Below are 18,522 nucleotides of genomic sequence, written 5' to 3' on the forward strand. Positions count from 1 at the left end.
ACAATAAAAACAATGACTGCATTTATAGAGAGATTTTTTTTTTATTTTTAATCAATTACCATGGGGAAAAATGGTCCAGGAGAAATAACTTACAAATATTGCCATAAAACTCATTTTCTACCCAGGGATGCCACTGAGCAAGCGTTGTTAAGGTCTCCCCTCCCACCACCATCATTTCTAAGTCAGAGTCTCCCAGGGTTCCAACAGTTGTAGAAGCTCTTCATCGGAGATTTGAGCTTTGAAACAACCAATGAGAGTGAGGAACCATTCTGAACAACCTGGGGAATGCTCTCAGACTTTCTAGTAATGAGAGATCCAAACACCAAGCACTGCTGAGCCTTTGGGTTTGTCACATGTGCAACTGTAGACAAGGTGGATGCAGCCATGACGCCAAGGCCACAAAAGGTGGACGGAAGAGTTGAGGAACCAAAGACAGCTGTCTCAAGAGAAGATTCTCAAAAACATGGTGCCCACCTAACTGTGAAAAGGATTTTTGTTGATGGCATTAAGGAAGACACTGAAGAATATCGCCTAAGGGATTATTTTGAACCATATGGGAAAACTGAAGTGAATGACATCATGACCGACCAAGGCAGTAGCAAGAAGACAGGCTTTGCATTAACATTTGATGACCATGACTCCGTACACAAGACTGGCATTCAGAAATCCCACACTGCGAATGGTCAAAACTGCAAAGTAAGAAGAGTCCTAGCTAGGAAGAGATGGCCAGTGCTTCATCCAGCCAAAGAGGCTGAAGTGGTTCTGAAAACTTTGGTGGTGGTCATGGAGGTGGTTTTGGTGGGAATGACAACCCTGGTCATGTAGGAAACTTCTCCGGGTCAGGTGGTTTTTGGGGCAGTCAAGGCGGTGGTGGAGGTGATGGTGGCAGTGGGGACGGCTATAATGCCCTCGGTAATGATGGAAGCAATTTTGGCAGTAGCTACAGGGATTTGGGCATCTACAACAATCAATCTTTAAAATCTGGACCCATGAAAGGAGGAAATTCTGGAGGCAGAAGCTCTGGCTCCTAGGGTGGTGGAGGTCAATACTTAGCCAAACCATGAAACTAAGGTGGTTATGGTGGTTCCAGCACCAGCCGTAGCTATGGGCAGTGGCAGGAGGTTTAAATTACTGCCAGGAAACAAAGTTCAGTAGGATAGGAGAGCCAGAGAAGTGACAGGGAAGCCACCAGCTACAACAGACTTGTGAACTCAGCCAAGCACAGTAGTGTCAGGGCCTTCCTACTACAGAGAAACGTCTTCGACAATACCCATGTGAATGGGCAAAATTTCATGATTAATTAATTGTATAATAGGTTATTTCAGTTTCTGTTCTGTGGAAGATGGAAAGCATCCCAAGAAAGGGTTTTAATGTAGTTTATTTTTTGCACTCATGCTGCCAATTGCTAAATGTAATAGTCTGATCACAGAGTTGAAGAAAATGTGTCTTTTTAAAAATGTGCTGTGTAAAGTTAGTTTACTCTGAAGCCATCTTGGAAAAGTATCTGAACAGTGTGAAGTTAGAATTCCTTCAAGGTGATACCAGGTTCTATCTGAAAATGTATTTACAACTTGCCTGGGCACAGAAGCCACAGTCTCCAGAAAACCTGGTGTAGTTGGAACTGACAGTTAATGTGCTGCGGTCTGGAGTTCGTGGTTAAAAGAACTTTATTTGGTTATCTGGCTATTAATATGATTGCTGGCACATCCTATGCAATATATCTAAACGGAATTACAGTATCAGATAAAATTAGAGATGGGACTGAAGCTTGTGCATCATCCGCTACTACTGTATGCAATTAATAAATAATTTAATATCCTCTTGGGGAAAAAAAAACACTATCACAAAATTCAAACATACTTTTCACAGATGGCATGAGTCAAAGAGAATACGAACTAGATTCTCTAACTTTGTCCAAGAGTGGTTAGCGATCATGATAATTTATGTGCACACATGGGTGCACACGCGCACACACACACAGAGGGAGGGGAAGGCAGTTCTTAAAAGGGAAGCTGTGCCACCACTAAAATGCATCCAATATTTCCTGCCATCAAACATAACCAGTTTCATGTGCTTCATATTTCAGTTCCGGTATTTACCAGATATGCAGCATTTCTCAAACAATCTAACAATCCGTCCTGATGAACGGGACAGGATCACGGTTCATCGTGATGGCTATAGTACTTACTACGAAGGCAGCCAGGGAACACGTGTGCAACCTGACGGCTGGATCCATCAGGTAAAGATGCTCCAGCCTCCATCTGGGCTGGATGCTCTACCCAAGCTCCGTGTCCTATCTTGGTAAATGATCTACATGGTGGATCCAAATTCCACGTCAGTCAGCTCGTCTCCATTCCCGAAGTTACTGCTCTTGATCAAGCACTCCCGTCTTGTGTCTGGATTGCCACTGTAAACCCCACGCCTCCCGCCTCACTTCCCTCTCACGTCCCTCCTTTGTCACGTTTTCAGAGTTCCTCTTCTGAAATTCAAATCTGCTCGTCACTCCCCTGCTTCAAATCCTTCACTGGTCCTCCTGAAATTCTCCAGGTAATTCAAACACCTTCAAATAGCATTCAGGGTCATTCACATCCACTTTCATTCCTGCCCCATCTCTTGCTATCCCTTCAACTCCGGCCAAGGCTGCAGCCAGTCAGGAGTGCCCACAGGATTCTGAATTCACCATGCCCTCTCCAGCCTTCTTGCATATGCAGGTACTGAGCTCTGTCCTTGCCTCCCAAATAATCAGGCAAATTCTTAAAGAATCTGTTTGGGGTATCAACCCGCCTAGAAGGTTATTCCTGATTAACTTTTTGTCCCCCACCTTCTTCTTCCAGTCTGCACACACATATGTGTACACACACACACACACACACACACACACATTCCTTATTTGGCCATTCTGTTCACATCTTCCCATAGCAACTTAGGCATATATCTCTATTTTTGGACTTAGCTCTTCATCTGTACGTTCTCACTGCTTGGTGCATAACAATGTTCTACAAATGTACTGAATGAAAGAATGATCTATTCAAGCCGTCTCTTTTGCTCACCATTCTCCCCATACTCACTGCTCAACTCACTTCATACTGGCTTGCACCTGTATTGTTCCATCAAAAAAGCCCTCCCGATGGTAACCAAAAATCTGCCAAATTCATCAAACGTTTTTCAATCCTTCTCTTGGCTTTCGGCTACGTTGATATACCCATGCCCTGGAAACGCTCCTCTCTTGGCTGCCGGGACACTATCTACTCGCACCCATCCCGGGCTCCTCTTTGCAGTTCCTAGGGCATACCAAGCTCTGCACACACCAGTTCCTTCCATCTGGGACACTCCAGACCTGCTAACCCTCTCACCTCAACTCCTGCTGAAGCTTTAGATCAGCATTTCTAAAACTCCAATGTATGTCTTATTCAAATACAGAGTCTAATTCAGTAGATTGAGGATGGGACTGGAGAATCTGCATTTCTAATAAGGTCCCAGGTGATGCTCCAGCATACTATTCATCGACCACATTTAGAATAGCAAGGTTTTATATCTCAGTTCAAATGTCTTTCCAGGAGAACCTTCTCTGATTCCACCTTACCCACACACCTAATGTAGTCAAATGCCCCCAGTTCATACTCTCACTGTACCGTGTAACTCTCCACAAGAGCTTTTGCTCAGATTTATAACCTACCTGCATCCTTCTCCCCAGCCCTCATTTCCCACCTAAGACCTGGTACATTCCTTTTTTGAGAAATGAATGAACAATATCTGTTGAGTCCAGATCATGTCCCTTCATGATCCTAACGCAAGGTTCACCACCCTGAGTTTGGCTCCTACAGAAATCCAGCTTGTCTGTGGTTAGTTCTCTGAGGAATTTTCTTTTCTTTTTTTTTTTTTAAGTTTTTATTTATTTATGATAGTCACACACACAGAGAGAGAGAGGCAGAGACATAGGCAGAGAGAGAAGCAGGCTCCATGCACCGGGAGCCCGACGTGGGATTCGACCCCGGGTCTCCAGGATCCTGCCCTGGGCCAAAGGCAGGCGCCAAACCGCTGCGCCACCCAGGGATCCCTCTGAGGAATTTTCTATTCCTCCCCAAGATTCATTCATTTGGGGTCCACCGAGCTATGGCCAGAGAGCAAATGATTCCATACTCCAGATTTTCTTGTGTCAGGCATATAAGAAATGGAGTTTAAAAACTAAATTCGGGATTCCTGGGTGGCTCAGCATGATCCCGGGGTCCTGGGATCGAGTCCCACATTGGGCTCCCTGCATGGAGCCTGCTTCTCTCTCTGCCTGTGTCTCTGCCTCTCTGTGTGTGTGTGTGTCTCTCATGAATAAATAAATAAAATCTTTAAAAAAGTAAAAATAAAACTAAGTTCTACTTGTTGTGGCCAGATCCAAATCTCCTACCCTGGTGTGAGAAATATTTTGGCACCAGGAGGGAATGAGGTGGGAGAAAAAGACAAAAACTTTAAGTACATTCTAATTTTTTTTTTTGGCTTATAAATCATTGCCTAGCTTCTCATAAAATCTGTTTAGAGGAAAACTTTTTTGACTATAAAATACTATAGGAAAAATTATAAAAGTTAATGGCTGGATACAATAGCTAGAATATTTACATGAAGTAAGTGGTGAAGGGGAATATAATGGAAGAGCTTAATTGCGTAAGACACACGACTAGCAGCAGCAACACCACTGTTGCCAGGAGAACTGCCTGGAAGGAGTACCAGGCGAAAACTAAAAATAAACAAAAGAGAGTTTGAGATATAAACTCCATGATTGTCATTTCCTTTGACTAATAAATACACAAAAATAGTTACAGCACATAGTAGCACAAATAAAAAGATAATTAACAACTTGATTAAAATATTATTAATATATCTTAGAGAAAATTGTTGCTCTCTAAATAAAAAGTCTTAAGTGTACTTAAGGAAAGAGTCATTTATTTTGAAATTAAACAATTTTTTTCCTCAATGCTATTTGGTATAAACCTATTAGTATACTCAATCTGAAAAATGGTGATGTATTGTTTTTAAATAATAATCGTATTTGTGTGAAATTGTTCAAGTCATTTAATTGTATACCAGAAAGTAACTGTTTTTCCTAGAGGTAGAGAGGAAAGGATAGGACCCTCTGATACATTAGTGCCCAAAATGTAAATAGCCATAGTTTTATGCATTCATAATTCACGGAACACTTATGGATATAAATCAATTCTTGAAAAAGAAAGAATAATTTTTAAGATAGCATTAACATCTTGAATTTTTCAGTAATTCCACTGTGTACAGAATAATACAGAAAATACGCAGAATTTTCTAAAAGTACAAATCTGGGAGAGCACATTGCTTAGTCAAATTTTTCAAACTTTCAACCAATTTTCCAAAGCACACAATTGTCTTCACTTTATCTTAATAATGCATTTCCAATTCTGCTTCACATAAGAAATTATTTTAGTTATTTATCATCCCCAAATTTCATTAAGTTATTAATTATTATCCTCCAAATGCATATTTCAGAATTCAGAATGACATTCCTCAGTATGGTAATTTGCCTGATGCTAGAGGTCATTTAGAATTAATTCATTTTACATAATATTAATTTTAGGGAATGGACAAAGTAGGGCGCAGATCTATTTTACTGAACCTGAAGCTTCAAACGGATGTTGTCCAAGTGAACTAGGAAATGTTTGCAAGTCCCTACCTATGGGGAAAAGGTAGAACATGGTAACGCAGTTTTGTTACATAATGGCTCTCAAAGAAGAGCTACCTGTGGGGCCTGGGAAGCAGTGACCATGGAAGGACTGGATCCCTTCGAACTGCAAGTCCTTGGGATCTGAGAATTAATAACGGTAAGAGAAAAGAAAGGTTGGAAGAGACCGTCTGGATTCTGCAAATAGGTGTGGAGTTGCAAAAGTGCCTCAGATCAATAGAAAGAAACAAACAAAACAGGAGTTTGAATATGTTTTCCAGCCTTGCCCACAAGATTTCCAGCCCAGCAAACTAGGGATATTAACCAAGAAAACATAGATAGCTCTGTTTAAAAATAAGTCGTGAAAAAATGTTCCACATCACTTGTCATCAGGGAAACACAAATCAAAACCACAAGATGCCACTTTACACTGCTGAGAATGGCTAAAATTAACAAGACAGGAAACAGCAAATGTTGGTGAGGATGTGGGGACCCTCTTCCACTGTTGGTGGGAATGGAAGCTGGTGCAGCCACACTGGAAACTGTGGATGTTCCTTAACAAGTTAAAAATAGAGCTACCCTATGACCCAGCAATTGCACTACTGGGTATTTACCCTAAAGATACCGATGTGAAACCAAAGGGCACCTGCACCCCAGTGTTCACAGCAGCAATGTCCATGATAGGAAACTGTGGAAGGAGCCACGATGTCCTTTGACAGATGAATGGATAAAGAAGATGTGTCTACATATACAATGGAATATTACTCAGCCATTAGAAAATATGAATACCCACCATTTGTTTCGACGTGGATGGAACTGGAGGGTATGATGCTGAGTGAAATAAGTCAATCAGAGAAAGACAATTATATAGTTTCACTCATATGTGGAATATAAGGAATAGTGCAAGGGACTATAAGGGAAGGAGGGGAAACTGGGGAAAATTAGAGAGGGAGACAAACCATGAGACTCTTAAATCTAGGAAACAAAACAGAGTTGCTGAAGGGGAGATCGGTGGGGGGATGGGGTAACAGGGTGACAGACATTAAGGAGCGCACATGATGGGATGAGCACTGGGCATTATACTTGTGTTAGCAAACTGAATGCAAACTAAAAATTTTAAATTTAAAAAACAAAAATCAATGTCAGTGGAAAATAGGATTCACTTTATAAAGATCATACATAACCGAATCTGATGGAAATGGAAGTTATCATCTATTCTACAAAGGAAGTAAACCTGCATGCACCAGAACTGATGGCAATAACACCACCAGAGAAAAGTTATGCACTTGCAATTCTTGACACAAAGAATATCCTTCCTTTAAAAACAATGAACAAACACAAATCAGAAATCAGTAGTAGGATGAGGTTGGGGAGCGGTAAAAGAAAAGTCACCAAAAAGCCCTCTCAAGAAGGTAAAGTCATTATATTATTATGAAAGTTTTAAAGATACGATAGCTCAAATAACTATTCTTACCAGGAAGCTATATCCACACAACTAGGCTTGAACAGCCCATGATGAGCACACCATATGGCACACCTCCTGGATAATCAATAAGAGACAGTGTGTCTTAAACACAATTCTTTTTGGTGAGGACTCTAAGTTAAGGATTTGTGCTTGTTAAAGTCTGGTATATGCCGAGGATTTAAGTACTTGGCAAGTAGAAATAGGCAAAGCAGGCTGCAGAACCAATTCCTTAATAATATTGACACTAGGGCCTCTTTCTCCATATGCTCCCAACCAAGAACTGAGGTCCTCAAAACTTGTCCCCTCTTTCTCCTCAAACAGATTCTCATTAGGCTTTTTTGGCTACTGTATTACACGATGGTAAAGAAATTTACTTAGGATAATAAGCCATGTTGATAATAAGGAAGCTAAAACTAGGATTCAGAATAAGTCATGTGGTGTGGGTAGTTTAACTATTTGGGGAGTTGTAGAGTGCAAGGGGTCAGAATTTGGGCTCTGAACTTAGTCCCATATGGATCCTAGCTCCCCTCTATCACTTCACAGTTGGTGTGACTTTGGGCAAGTTACTTAACCTCTTTTTTCTTTTCTTTTCTTTTTTTTTTTTTTTAATTTATTTATTTATTTGAGAGAGAGAGAGAGAGAGAGAGAGAGCATGCATGAACATGTGATGGGGTCGGGTGGGGGGAGGCAGAGGAAGAGAGAGAGAATCTCAAGCAGACTCCCCGCTGGGCAAAGAGCCCAACTTAGGGCTTGATCTCAAGATGCTAACTAAGATCATGAACTAAGCCAGGGACACCTGAGTGACTCAGCAGTTAAGCGTCTGCCTTTGGCTCAGGGTGTGATCCTGGAGTCCCAGGATCGAGTCCCACATTGGGCTTCCTGTATGGAGCCTGCTTCTCCCTCTGCCTGTGTCTCTGCCAGTCTCTTTCTCTCTCTCTGTCTCTCATGAATAAATAAATAAATTCTTTAAAAAAAAAAAAGGGCAATCCTGGTGGCCCAACGGTTTAGCACCACCTTCAGCCTAGGGTGTGATCCTGGAGACCTGGGATCGAATCCCACGTCGGGGTCCCTGCATGGAGTCTGCTTCTCCCTCTGCCTGTGTCTCTGCCTCTCTCTCTCTCTCTCTCTCTCTGTGTCTGTCATGAATAAAATAAAATCTTAAAAAAAAAAAAAAAGAACTAAACCAAAATCAAGACTCGGATGCTTAACCGACTAAGACACCCAGGCACTCCTGGGCAAATTACCTTAACCTCTTTAGAGCTAATTAGTGGGGAGAGTCTATGTGCATCCTTAGTAAAGAGACAAAATGCTTAGTTGAACATAGAAAAGGTGGCTGTTTTTGTGGAAACCACACACATATAAGGAGAATGCTCCTAAACTTCCTTCAGTGAAACTTTAAAACACGTGTCTATAATACTATATTCCTAGATGAGCAAATACAAGATGCTAACATTGGCAATCCTCCTCAAATTATTTTATAAATAGAATGAAACTCCCATTGACATTCCAAAAGGATGTTTTTAGAGAACGGACAAAATAATTCTAAAGTTCATATGGATAAATAATAGGCCAGAATATCAAAGAAACATGTGATGGAAAAACTTGTGCCCTGTATTTTCATGAAATATTTTGAAGTTACAATAATTAAAAAGCTATGAAAATAGATCAAGAACAAATAGATCAATAAGACAGAAGACAAAGTCCCCAAATAGACAAAAGTACATAAGGATTTAGTTTTAGGAAGGTTCAAATCAGCAAGGAAAGAAACAATACAAACGGAAGATAACTTTATTAACTAGAAATATGTACCTTATAACCAAAATTAATTCATCTAGAATTTCAGATTTAATTGTCAAAAATAAAACCTTAAGGAGTACCTGGGTGGCTCAATCGGTTCAGCGTCTGACTCTTGGTTTCAGCTGAAGTCAGTATCTCATGGTCCTGGGATAGAGCCTAGAACATCAGGCTCCCAGCTCAGTGGGGAGCCTGCCTGCCCCTCTCTTCCCTTGTCTCTCAAATAAATAATTTTTTTAAAAACTTAAAAAAAAATAAAACCTTAAGAAGAGTAGCTAGAGATATATTTGGGGAATAGGGAAGGACTTTCTTTGTATAAACTCCAAAGAAATCATAAAATTAAAATAATGATATATTTCAAGAAGTTAATGCAACTGAACCCATCAAAAATCAGAAAGAAGAAATAACAAAACTTTGTAGCACATGGCAAAGAGGGGCAACTCTATTAATTAAAATGACTTTAAGGATCAATTTTCAAATGAATGAAACAATAGAAAAATGGGCAAAATACAAAAATAGGCAATTCTGAAAAATACAAATGAATAGAAATCATGAAAACAAGTCAAAGCACACAGGTCACTGTTCTTACCACACACACACAAAAGGCAACTATGGGAGATAATAGATATGTCAATTATTTCGACTGTGGTACTCATTTCACAATGTGTTCGTATATTGAAACATCACATTGTACACCTTAAATATATCCAATTTTTATCTGTCAAAATAAACATTTTTAAAAAGCTCACAAGTCACTAAAAATAAAAATTAACATCTCTTGCTTATTACACTTTTAAAGGCTTTTAAAAAATTAAACAATTAATAATTAAATAAGCATAACACCTAACAAATGTTTTAAAATGTAGGAAATGGGATCTCTCATATAGTACTAATGGGAACCCAAATTCATACATTCTAGAGTGAATTTGCTTTATAGCTTTTTTTTTTTTAAGTTCCTATCTTTTAATTCAGTAATTCCTCGTATAGAATATGTTTCTTGGTTCCAAACCCACCCTCCAAAACTCTGTTTTGTGATGCTGAGATTGGGCCTCTGCACACTACAGCTTTCTCTCGCCAGTGGGTTCCCTGATGGGCTCTGACAAAAGGAGCCATGATGTGGAGGCTGGAGGTCAGTGACAACAGAAGAGCAATCAACTCCTGTTTGATTGCTGCTCCAGTCAGCTTCTTCCCAGCAACAGCCTTGACCCCACAGAGACATTAGCACCAGGTGGCCAGCGCCCCTCAGAAGTCTGGGTTCAGCTCTGCAGGCTCTGCCAACAACAGCAACCTCTTCCTGGGCGACTATATTTTAAATGTTAACAACAGTTGTCTCCTGGTAATTTTTTGTTTCTTGTGTTTTCTCTATTTTTCATTCTTTTTTTTTTTTTTTTTTTTTTTTTTTATTTATGATAGTCAAAGAGAGAGAGAGAGGCAGAGACACAGGCAGAGGGAGAAGCAGGCTCCATGCACCAGGAGCCCGATGTGGGACTCGATCCCGGGTCTCCAGGATCGCGCCCTGGGCCAAAGGCAGGCGCCAAACCGCTGCGCCACCCAGGGATCCCTATTTTTCATTCTTGATATAATTAGGAATGTTACTGCTCTAAGAACATAAGGCATTCATACTACATAGTGGTTAAAAGCATTCTTTCTAAAGCTAGATAGAGTTCAAAATCCAGCCTTGGATGACCTTGGGTAAATTTCAAATGCCCAGGTTAGTATACAATACATACAGGATGCTCAGAAAGAATTTCACTGAATGGATACACATACTTGTTTCCCTTGACGAAATCAGAATCATATTGTTTATAATATCCTTATTTCACTTACTAAAAAGATAAACAAAAATCATATTTAAAAGTTTTACAAAACAAAAATCATACTTTCCTATAAAGACATAGAAGTGATTTTTAACTTTCACTTTGAAATAATTTCAAACCTTTATAAAAGTTGCATGAATAATGAAAAGGACTCTCATATACCCTTCATGTAGATTTATGTGTTGATGTTTTGCCATAACTTCTATATCATTATTATCTAACTTTTTTTTCTGAATCTTTTGAGAGAAGCTATAGGAACTATGCCCCTTTACCTCGTTACTATTGTGGGTATTTCCTAAGGACAAGACCATTCTCCCATATAACCACAGTACTATTATCAAAATCAGGAAACTTGGCATTGATACTATCCTATCTATTATTCAGACCATATTACATTTTTGCCAATTGTTTTAATCACGTCCCATATAGCAATTTTCCCACTGGCCCATGAACAAAGCTGGAATTACACACACCGCATTTAGTTGTTGTTAAATATGGTATGAAAAAAATGAAAAAAATAAAAATAAAAATAAAAAATAAATATGATATGGCTATATGATATTCCATCCATGGATATACTATACTTCTATTTAACCAATACTCTCTTAAAAGACATTTATGTTCATCTTTTTGTTATTATAAATAATGCTGAAATGAACATTCTTGAATAGAAGTCTTGGTCAGTACAACTTACTTTATAAAAGATGATTTAGGACATTTAGAATGATCATTCAGGATCCAACAGGAAGACAGAAACCATAACAGTTATCTTAACAGAGAGAATTTAATATAGGGAGCTGGTTAAATAGGTTTGGAAGTGTGTAAAGGCTAAAAGGGACCATGGAGGTAAGAAGAAACAGTCAATGCATGAAACAACTACCTCTCTAGGGCTGGAGGAACAAAGAAAATATGTTGGATTACTGGACACCAGGCACTTTGAGGCCCCTAGCTGACTTGAGATGGTTTGTTCATAGGAGAGAAAGGAATGTTCATTAAAAAGACATTCTGAAAAGGAAGAGGAAATGCCTGGCATTCTTTCTCCATCTCCCCTTCAACTTAGAACAAACAAGTTAACTTGTGTGTGCTTTAGTAAAATAATCCAAACAAACACATGAAAAGTAAAAGAATTTTGCCACCATAAGCACTGAAACTCAGCAAAATTCTGTAGTGATTGGGAAGGCAATTTAAAATGTACATGTAATATACAAACTGGGCTTTGTAGTGGCCATCGTTATGCAAAAAGAAAACACTAGAGGAATTAGTTATTTTTAAAAAGTTCTACTAAAACATTCTTCAACTGTGAAAATCCATTTAAGGGGCACCTGGGTGACTCAGTGATTGAGCGTCTGCCTTTGGTTCAGGGCATGATCCCAGGATCAGAGTCCCACATGGGGCTCCTCACAGGGAGCCTGCTTCTCCCTCTGCCTGTGTCTCTGCCTCTCTCTCATGAATAAATGAATAAAATCTTTTAAAAAATCCATTTGAAATGTACATGAGAGGGGTTGGTTGGTTGGCTGAAAGCAACAGAGTCTTAGCTATGCATGGGAATGCATGATTGTGCACGCAGCTTGTTACCTTCTATGATGCCCACCTCAGAATGTAAAAGAAAGGAAATTGAAAGACACAGACAAAACTAGACAAGAGCCAGCACTGGGCCTTAACAGCCAGTTCACTCAAATTATCAAGGTTTTAATCTCTCTGAAGCCCTACCATACTGTACAATTCCTGATTTCATGAAGTACAAATGACTGAAAATTCATATTAGTAGACTTGTTGACTACTTTCCCCAAATAACTAACTGTCAAGTGGCTAAAAACAAAGAGAAGGGCAAAGCCAACTAGCTTTACTGTGTATGCAGCACTGAATAACTCAAAACCAGATAGGTAGACATGGACAGAACAGCTGAAAGCAGAGTTCACAATTCTCCATGAAACTCTGACAGAGCCACACGTGGTATTTAGCTCCACAGTGAACCATCCTCTGGGTCAGCAGCAGGAAGCTCATTAGGGGCTGACAGTCCAAGAGACAGGCACTTTTCAGAGTGCTACTGTAGTAATTTCCTGTGTGAAGAGCTCACTGCTGTTCTTGCATTCCTCAGGGTGCATTTCTTCTCATCTCAGAGGATGTTGCTCTTCCACAGGAAGAGGAAGGAACCAGTTGTTACTGGATGTGTGGGCGGAGAGAGCTGTTGGGCATTTTCAGCATGCCTCTGTCTCAGCTGTGGGAAATGGGGGTGCAGCTGAGATTCCCAGGCCCGGGGCCCTGGGCAGAACTGCAGCAGTTAGGAGACACAGCTTCGAAAGACAGTATATCTCAGGAAGTTGGAAGGCAGAAATAATACCTGGAACATACACACCTCCAGTTCCCAGAAATCTGCTAATTTTCTAAAGGAAATTCTACAAAGTACTCTGTTGGGCTCCCAAATAGCATGTTTTATAAAATCTTTTTGTAGAGAGTCTCCTTTTTTCTTGTGTACATTTCATAAAGAAGCGTTTGAGTCCTAAATCATTCTTGTTGAAATTTAATTAGTATGACATTTTTTTTGGTAAAAGGAAACACTCATTAATGTAAGCTTTCTTTCTCTGTAAACTTGAAACCAGGAATGAAGCTCAAACTAGTATTTTTTTTTCAGTATGGCTAAATCAAACACTTGGAACTTTTGATCATTATGATTTTTATTAAGAAGTACATTTTAGTTGAAGGAAAAAAAGAAAGCCTCTAACCTACACTATTAATCTCTTTTTATAGTTGAACTATCTCAGTAAATTTTACAGATTACCAGATCTATGTCTTCCAAAAAAAAAAAAAAAGGAAGGAAGAAGTCATGTTCCTTTAACAGACTAAAAAGCTTTAGTTGGATTTTTTTCTTTTTACAATCCAAAAACACATTTTTTTTAAAAGGTCAGCTACCACATGCACAACTGTTGGTAGTTTTTATAACATATGGGTCATGATATACTTTAAAAGCAAAGATACAACTAATTTGGAAATAGTCTCTTTCCATCTCTCATATTTTCTCTAAGATCATTTGTATTTGAGAGAAAAAAGTGGTGTTTTTTTCTAAATGGTAAAAGATCTATGAAAACATTTTTCTTCATTACTCCTGTTGATTATCATGTATGTTTCCTTTTCAAAATGTCTTTGACAATTTAATTCCTTCATTTCTTACAATTTCGAAGGACAGTGTTTTAAAATTATTTCTCAACCTTGATGAGAATTCTTGTTTTATTCCTAACGAAGCATCTTGGAGTTATATTTAACTTTTTGAGTTCTGGATATAAAAAAATTACTGTATCCTACTTGCTATGTTCACTATTGTTTGAAATGAAGGCTAAAAGTCTTTTAATAAAAAGAGGACAAAGTGTGGAAGGTGCCAGCTAGTGAGTCCGGATACAGATTCTACAAACATCCATGTTCATTTCCTTTTAAATTTTTAGAGCAAGATAAAGGAGAAAGATACCGCAGGGCCATTGAACCGATATCTAAAGATACCATTAAATTGTCTGTTTCCGAAAGCTTAGTAAGCAGCAACAAAGTTACAAACATATCTAGTTTCAGAAATCTATGTACCAAATTTATACATCAAATGCCACCTTATAAAATATTGCAAAGTTTAAAAACTTAAAAAAGAAGATCCCCAGGCTCCAAATTTAGAGGCGGTTTATTTGTAAATCCAGCAATTGTTAGCATACAGGAAAAGTAGTGAAAGCAGGAGGTTTGTGCAACCTGATTTTTACTTATTTTCCTGAAAACATAAATGGGGAGTCTGAGGATGATAAACTGCATATTACCGTTTTACACTTTTAAAGTCACAAACTTTAGTTTTGAGACATTAGGTTTGCATACACCATGTTCTTTTGAGTAAGTCTTTCCAAATCTTTGCTTACATAAGCAGTTAGGAACTGGAATAACTCTGAACTAGTTATGCAACGTTGTTTAGTAACCAGGACAAACTGTTGCCACAACATCCATGGAAATACTCTCTCTGCATCTGCAAGTCTACTCTTTGTACGTCCATATATTTTATGAATGCCTTGATATTTTTCAGAGAGCATATACCATAGGAGTGTCTCCATGAATGCATGTAACATTTTTCTTCCTAAAAATATGCAGAGGCAAAAATCTTTCCAACAGGGAAACCAGCGCACTTTGCTGAAAACCACAAATCTAAATCACATCGAGGAGGGAGGAGTGTGTTTTACCATGGCGCGTCCCAAAGTCATGGCAACAGCTAGAGTATCACTTGCACTGATTCAATTGATCGGATCACTTTCCTGAGCCTAGAAAAGGATGTGGTAAAACCACAGTTCTTTTTCTCTCAGCAACTCCTCTGGCAAAATGATGCAGCCCCAGGAGATAATCTGGCTACCCTGAGGGTTAGTCAAGGCTACACCTTACTGTCCCTGGGGAAAGGAGACAGGGAATCCCACAGCTGACATCCAACCTGTCAGGAAATCCTCTTGGCTCTGCCTTCAAAATACATCCAGAGTCAGATCACTTACACCACCTCCTCTGCTACCACTGTGGGTCAAGGGACACTGGCCTCCCATCTGGCTATTCGTAATTGGCCAGTCTCCTTGCTTCTCTCCACCACCACCCCCAGACCCATTTTCAACACAACAGTAGCCACAGGAAGCCTATTAAAAAACCTAAGTCAAACAAGTCCCACCTCTGCAGGAAACCCTCTGGTGGCTCCTAGCTCCCCCTCAATCTGCCCTTCTAGCACTGCTCCTGGAATGCCTTCACAGATATCCACAGGGCTTGTTCCCTTCACTCCCCACATGTCACCTCTTGTCATGGACATACTACCTACAGCACACCCTTCCTCCTCCCGTCTGCCTTCAGTGCTTTTTATACCTTTGAATTTCGGAGGCCTATATATGCTATGCTCTACCATACGACACAGTCTATCTTTTAATCTGTGAATTGCCTGTCTTCCCCACTAGAATGTAGAAAACAGGCTTTTCTGGGGAAGGTATTTTTGTTTTGTTAGCTTTTTCTAAAGATAACAACAGTGAATGACACAGACTAGTTATTCAATAAGCATGGATTGAGAGACATTTATGTTGTAGTAGGCATGCTCCTGGCATTCTATCACAACTGCTACCCATTGCGTCAAGCAACCTAAAGATCCCAAACCAGACTGATGCACTTATATTACTGTGGTATGTATTTTCAATGGTTTCTGAGACATCTACTTACACTTTGCTTTCCCCAACTCGAATGTTCCTATCGAAATCTTACCCAACTCTGGTCAGGTCAAGAACTGGTCAAAAGTTTCCTTCTAGAGAAGTTCTCTAGTTTCCTCCAGCCCATTAATGATCTTTTCTGAGTACTCCCACCAATAACCTTTCGTGACAATCATATACAGTTGGCATCTACTCTACTGAAATTGCCACTTATTTCTTATACTCTTATTTCTATTGGGCTAGGTTGTAGGTTTCTTGAAGTCAGGTAGGCAGCTTGACAGCGCACTGAGCATCTCATGTAATGTTTTCATGCCCCATACTTTTAAATATTTTGACTGATGGAGCAAAAAAAGACTGTAAACCCTTGATTTTTTTTCTATAATAGAATAGCAAATTCTCATTTTATTGTAAAGAATGAATTTGACTTGAAATACTGTCCCCAATTCTAAAGAAAGGCACCCACATTATGTTCATATTCTACACAGTTTGCTGAATGAAGATGAGAACTTTTTTTTTGTTCTCAGAGAAGAATCCAGTCTGAATTAATCAGAGGAAGACCAGCAAGATTATCAATTTCATTTTATTTATTTGGAGGACAAATAATAGTAAATAATAGTAAAATTAATACATCAAAACTTAGGAATATAGTTTAGCTAGAATAAAATATTTTAATAATCCTAGAGTATTGTATTTTTTAATTTTTTTTATTTTTTTAGGTTTTATTTATTTATTCATGAGAGAGACAGAGAGAGACAGAGATACAGGCAGAGGGAGAAGCAGACCATGCAGGGAGCCCGATGTGGGACTTGATCCTGGGTCTCCAGGATCACGCCCTGGGCTGCAGGCGGCCCTAAACCACTGAACTACTGGAGCTGCCCAATCTTAGAGTATTTTAAATAAACTGTATTTATAGTCAGTATTGTTTTTAAAAAAGACTTTATGTTAGGATACAGAAGAGAAATTCCTATCTTGCCTGCCTTTTGCAGGGGAGAGGTAAGAATGGGGGACGGTCTGGAAATCTCAAATAGCCGCATCTCATGTCAGCACTAATGCTAAATGCTGTTTACTTTCATGACAAAATCTTGGGTCTAGTTCTACCTGAATAAATGAAAATATTAAAAGACTCAACGGACTCTTAGAAGAGCCTCAGAAAACCAGTAGATAACAAGTAACAATGTAATTGGAATAAAGATTTAGGAATTTGAGATCAAAATTTTATTTTATTTTATTTTATTTTATTTTATTTTATTTATTTATTTTGAGATCAAAATTTTAAAACTATGTCTATTTGACAGCCAGTATATTCCTTTACAAACTGCACTCCCCAAGCTGCATTCCCCATTCTGTTTTTTGTTTGTTTGTTTGTTTGTTTGTTTACAACAAAGGTTTAAAAATGCAGATTGGTAACAGCTTATTTTGTTCCCAAAGTATTGTTATCAGATGTCCTGCCTACCATTAGAGGCACAAGTGAAGCCACAAAGATACCAACTTAACATTGTATGCCATAATTTGTAGTAAGAAAGCATCAGAGCCTGGGTATCAGTACTCTCAGATCTATAAATCATTCTGAATGTAATATTAAATCAAATCAAAGCAGAAATAGAAGCCAACTGTTTCCTATACCATAACAAACCTGGCTTTTATCTTACTAGGAAATTTCAAATGAAGGCTTAAAGAATAATCTTTTTTATGTCCTATCTTGATGAAATGAATTCTAAGGAAAATTTCTTCCCGTCTTCTATGAAAACCAAACAAATCCTCCAAATAAAGAGTAACCACTACAACAAAAACCAAAACCACCTTTAAACACTGTTTTATGGCTTCCAGTATTTCTCTGGGTTTTAAAATTATAATCATACACAAAGTTCTTACCACAAATACTTAATGCAGTTGTGCTTCATGCCAGAGTAGAAACAAATCTTTTTAATTATGCCTGATTTGTTGTGCAGAAGCAAAAGAAAAGCAGCCAATGTCTAGAGACTACAGATTAAGAATTACTTACCAGTAGATTAATGAGAAGATGAACACTTAAAGTGATTTCACTTTGGTTTTCTTTTTTCTTTTTTAAGATCTTATTTATTTATTTGACAGAGAGGGAGTGAGTAAGCACAAGCAGGGGGAGCAGCAGAGGGAGAGGGAGAAGCAGGCTCCCTGCTGATCAGGGAGCCTGATGCGGGGCTTGATCCAAGGACCCTAGATCACGACCTGAGCCAAAGGCAGATGCCTGACTGGCGGAGCTACCCAGGTGCTCCTCACTTTAGTTTTCTAACCAATTCCCTATCAATGAGCTTAAAAGGAGGTATACGTATATTGAAAATTTAAAGGAAAAAATTTCAGAGATCTTTTTTAATAAAAAGATGCTTTAGGAGCATATATTTATGTCTTCAGAGACTGTCCTAGGAAAATAAATAAAATCAGGAGCCATTATACCTTGCCTGGAGGCAACTAGCTATCTTCCAGATTGTAAAAGAATCTACCTAGATGGGACTTCATTAGCTTAATCCAAAACTGATTAATAGCAAATACGTTTTTGTTTTCCTGTGTTCTCGTTTGTTTTCTTTTTATGAAGCATCAAGCACA

The 18,522-nt window shown here is 38.8% G+C and overlaps 1 protein-coding gene across 9 annotated transcripts in view; it reads right to left on the reverse strand.

The window, feature by feature from the left end:
* Positions 1–18,522, reverse strand: part of POC1B (POC1 centriolar protein B) — a 95,157-nt gene that overhangs the window by 19,627 nt on the left and 57,008 nt on the right. The window contains exon 11 of one of the 9 annotated variants that reach the window (XM_077845765.1): positions 7,152–7,217. The exons of the other annotated variants lie outside the window; for them this stretch is intronic. Within the exon in view, the coding sequence (XP_077701891.1) occupies positions 7,173–7,217 (45 nt within the window). The 3' untranslated portion in view covers positions 7,152–7,172. The remainder of the gene's footprint in view (positions 1–7,151; positions 7,218–18,522) is intronic. 9 annotated transcript variants of the gene reach the window in all.

This window comes from Canis aureus, chromosome 13, assembly GCF_053574225.1.
Source record: "Canis aureus isolate CA01 chromosome 13, VMU_Caureus_v.1.0, whole genome shotgun sequence".
NCBI lineage: Eukaryota > Metazoa > Chordata > Mammalia > Carnivora > Canidae > Canis > Canis aureus.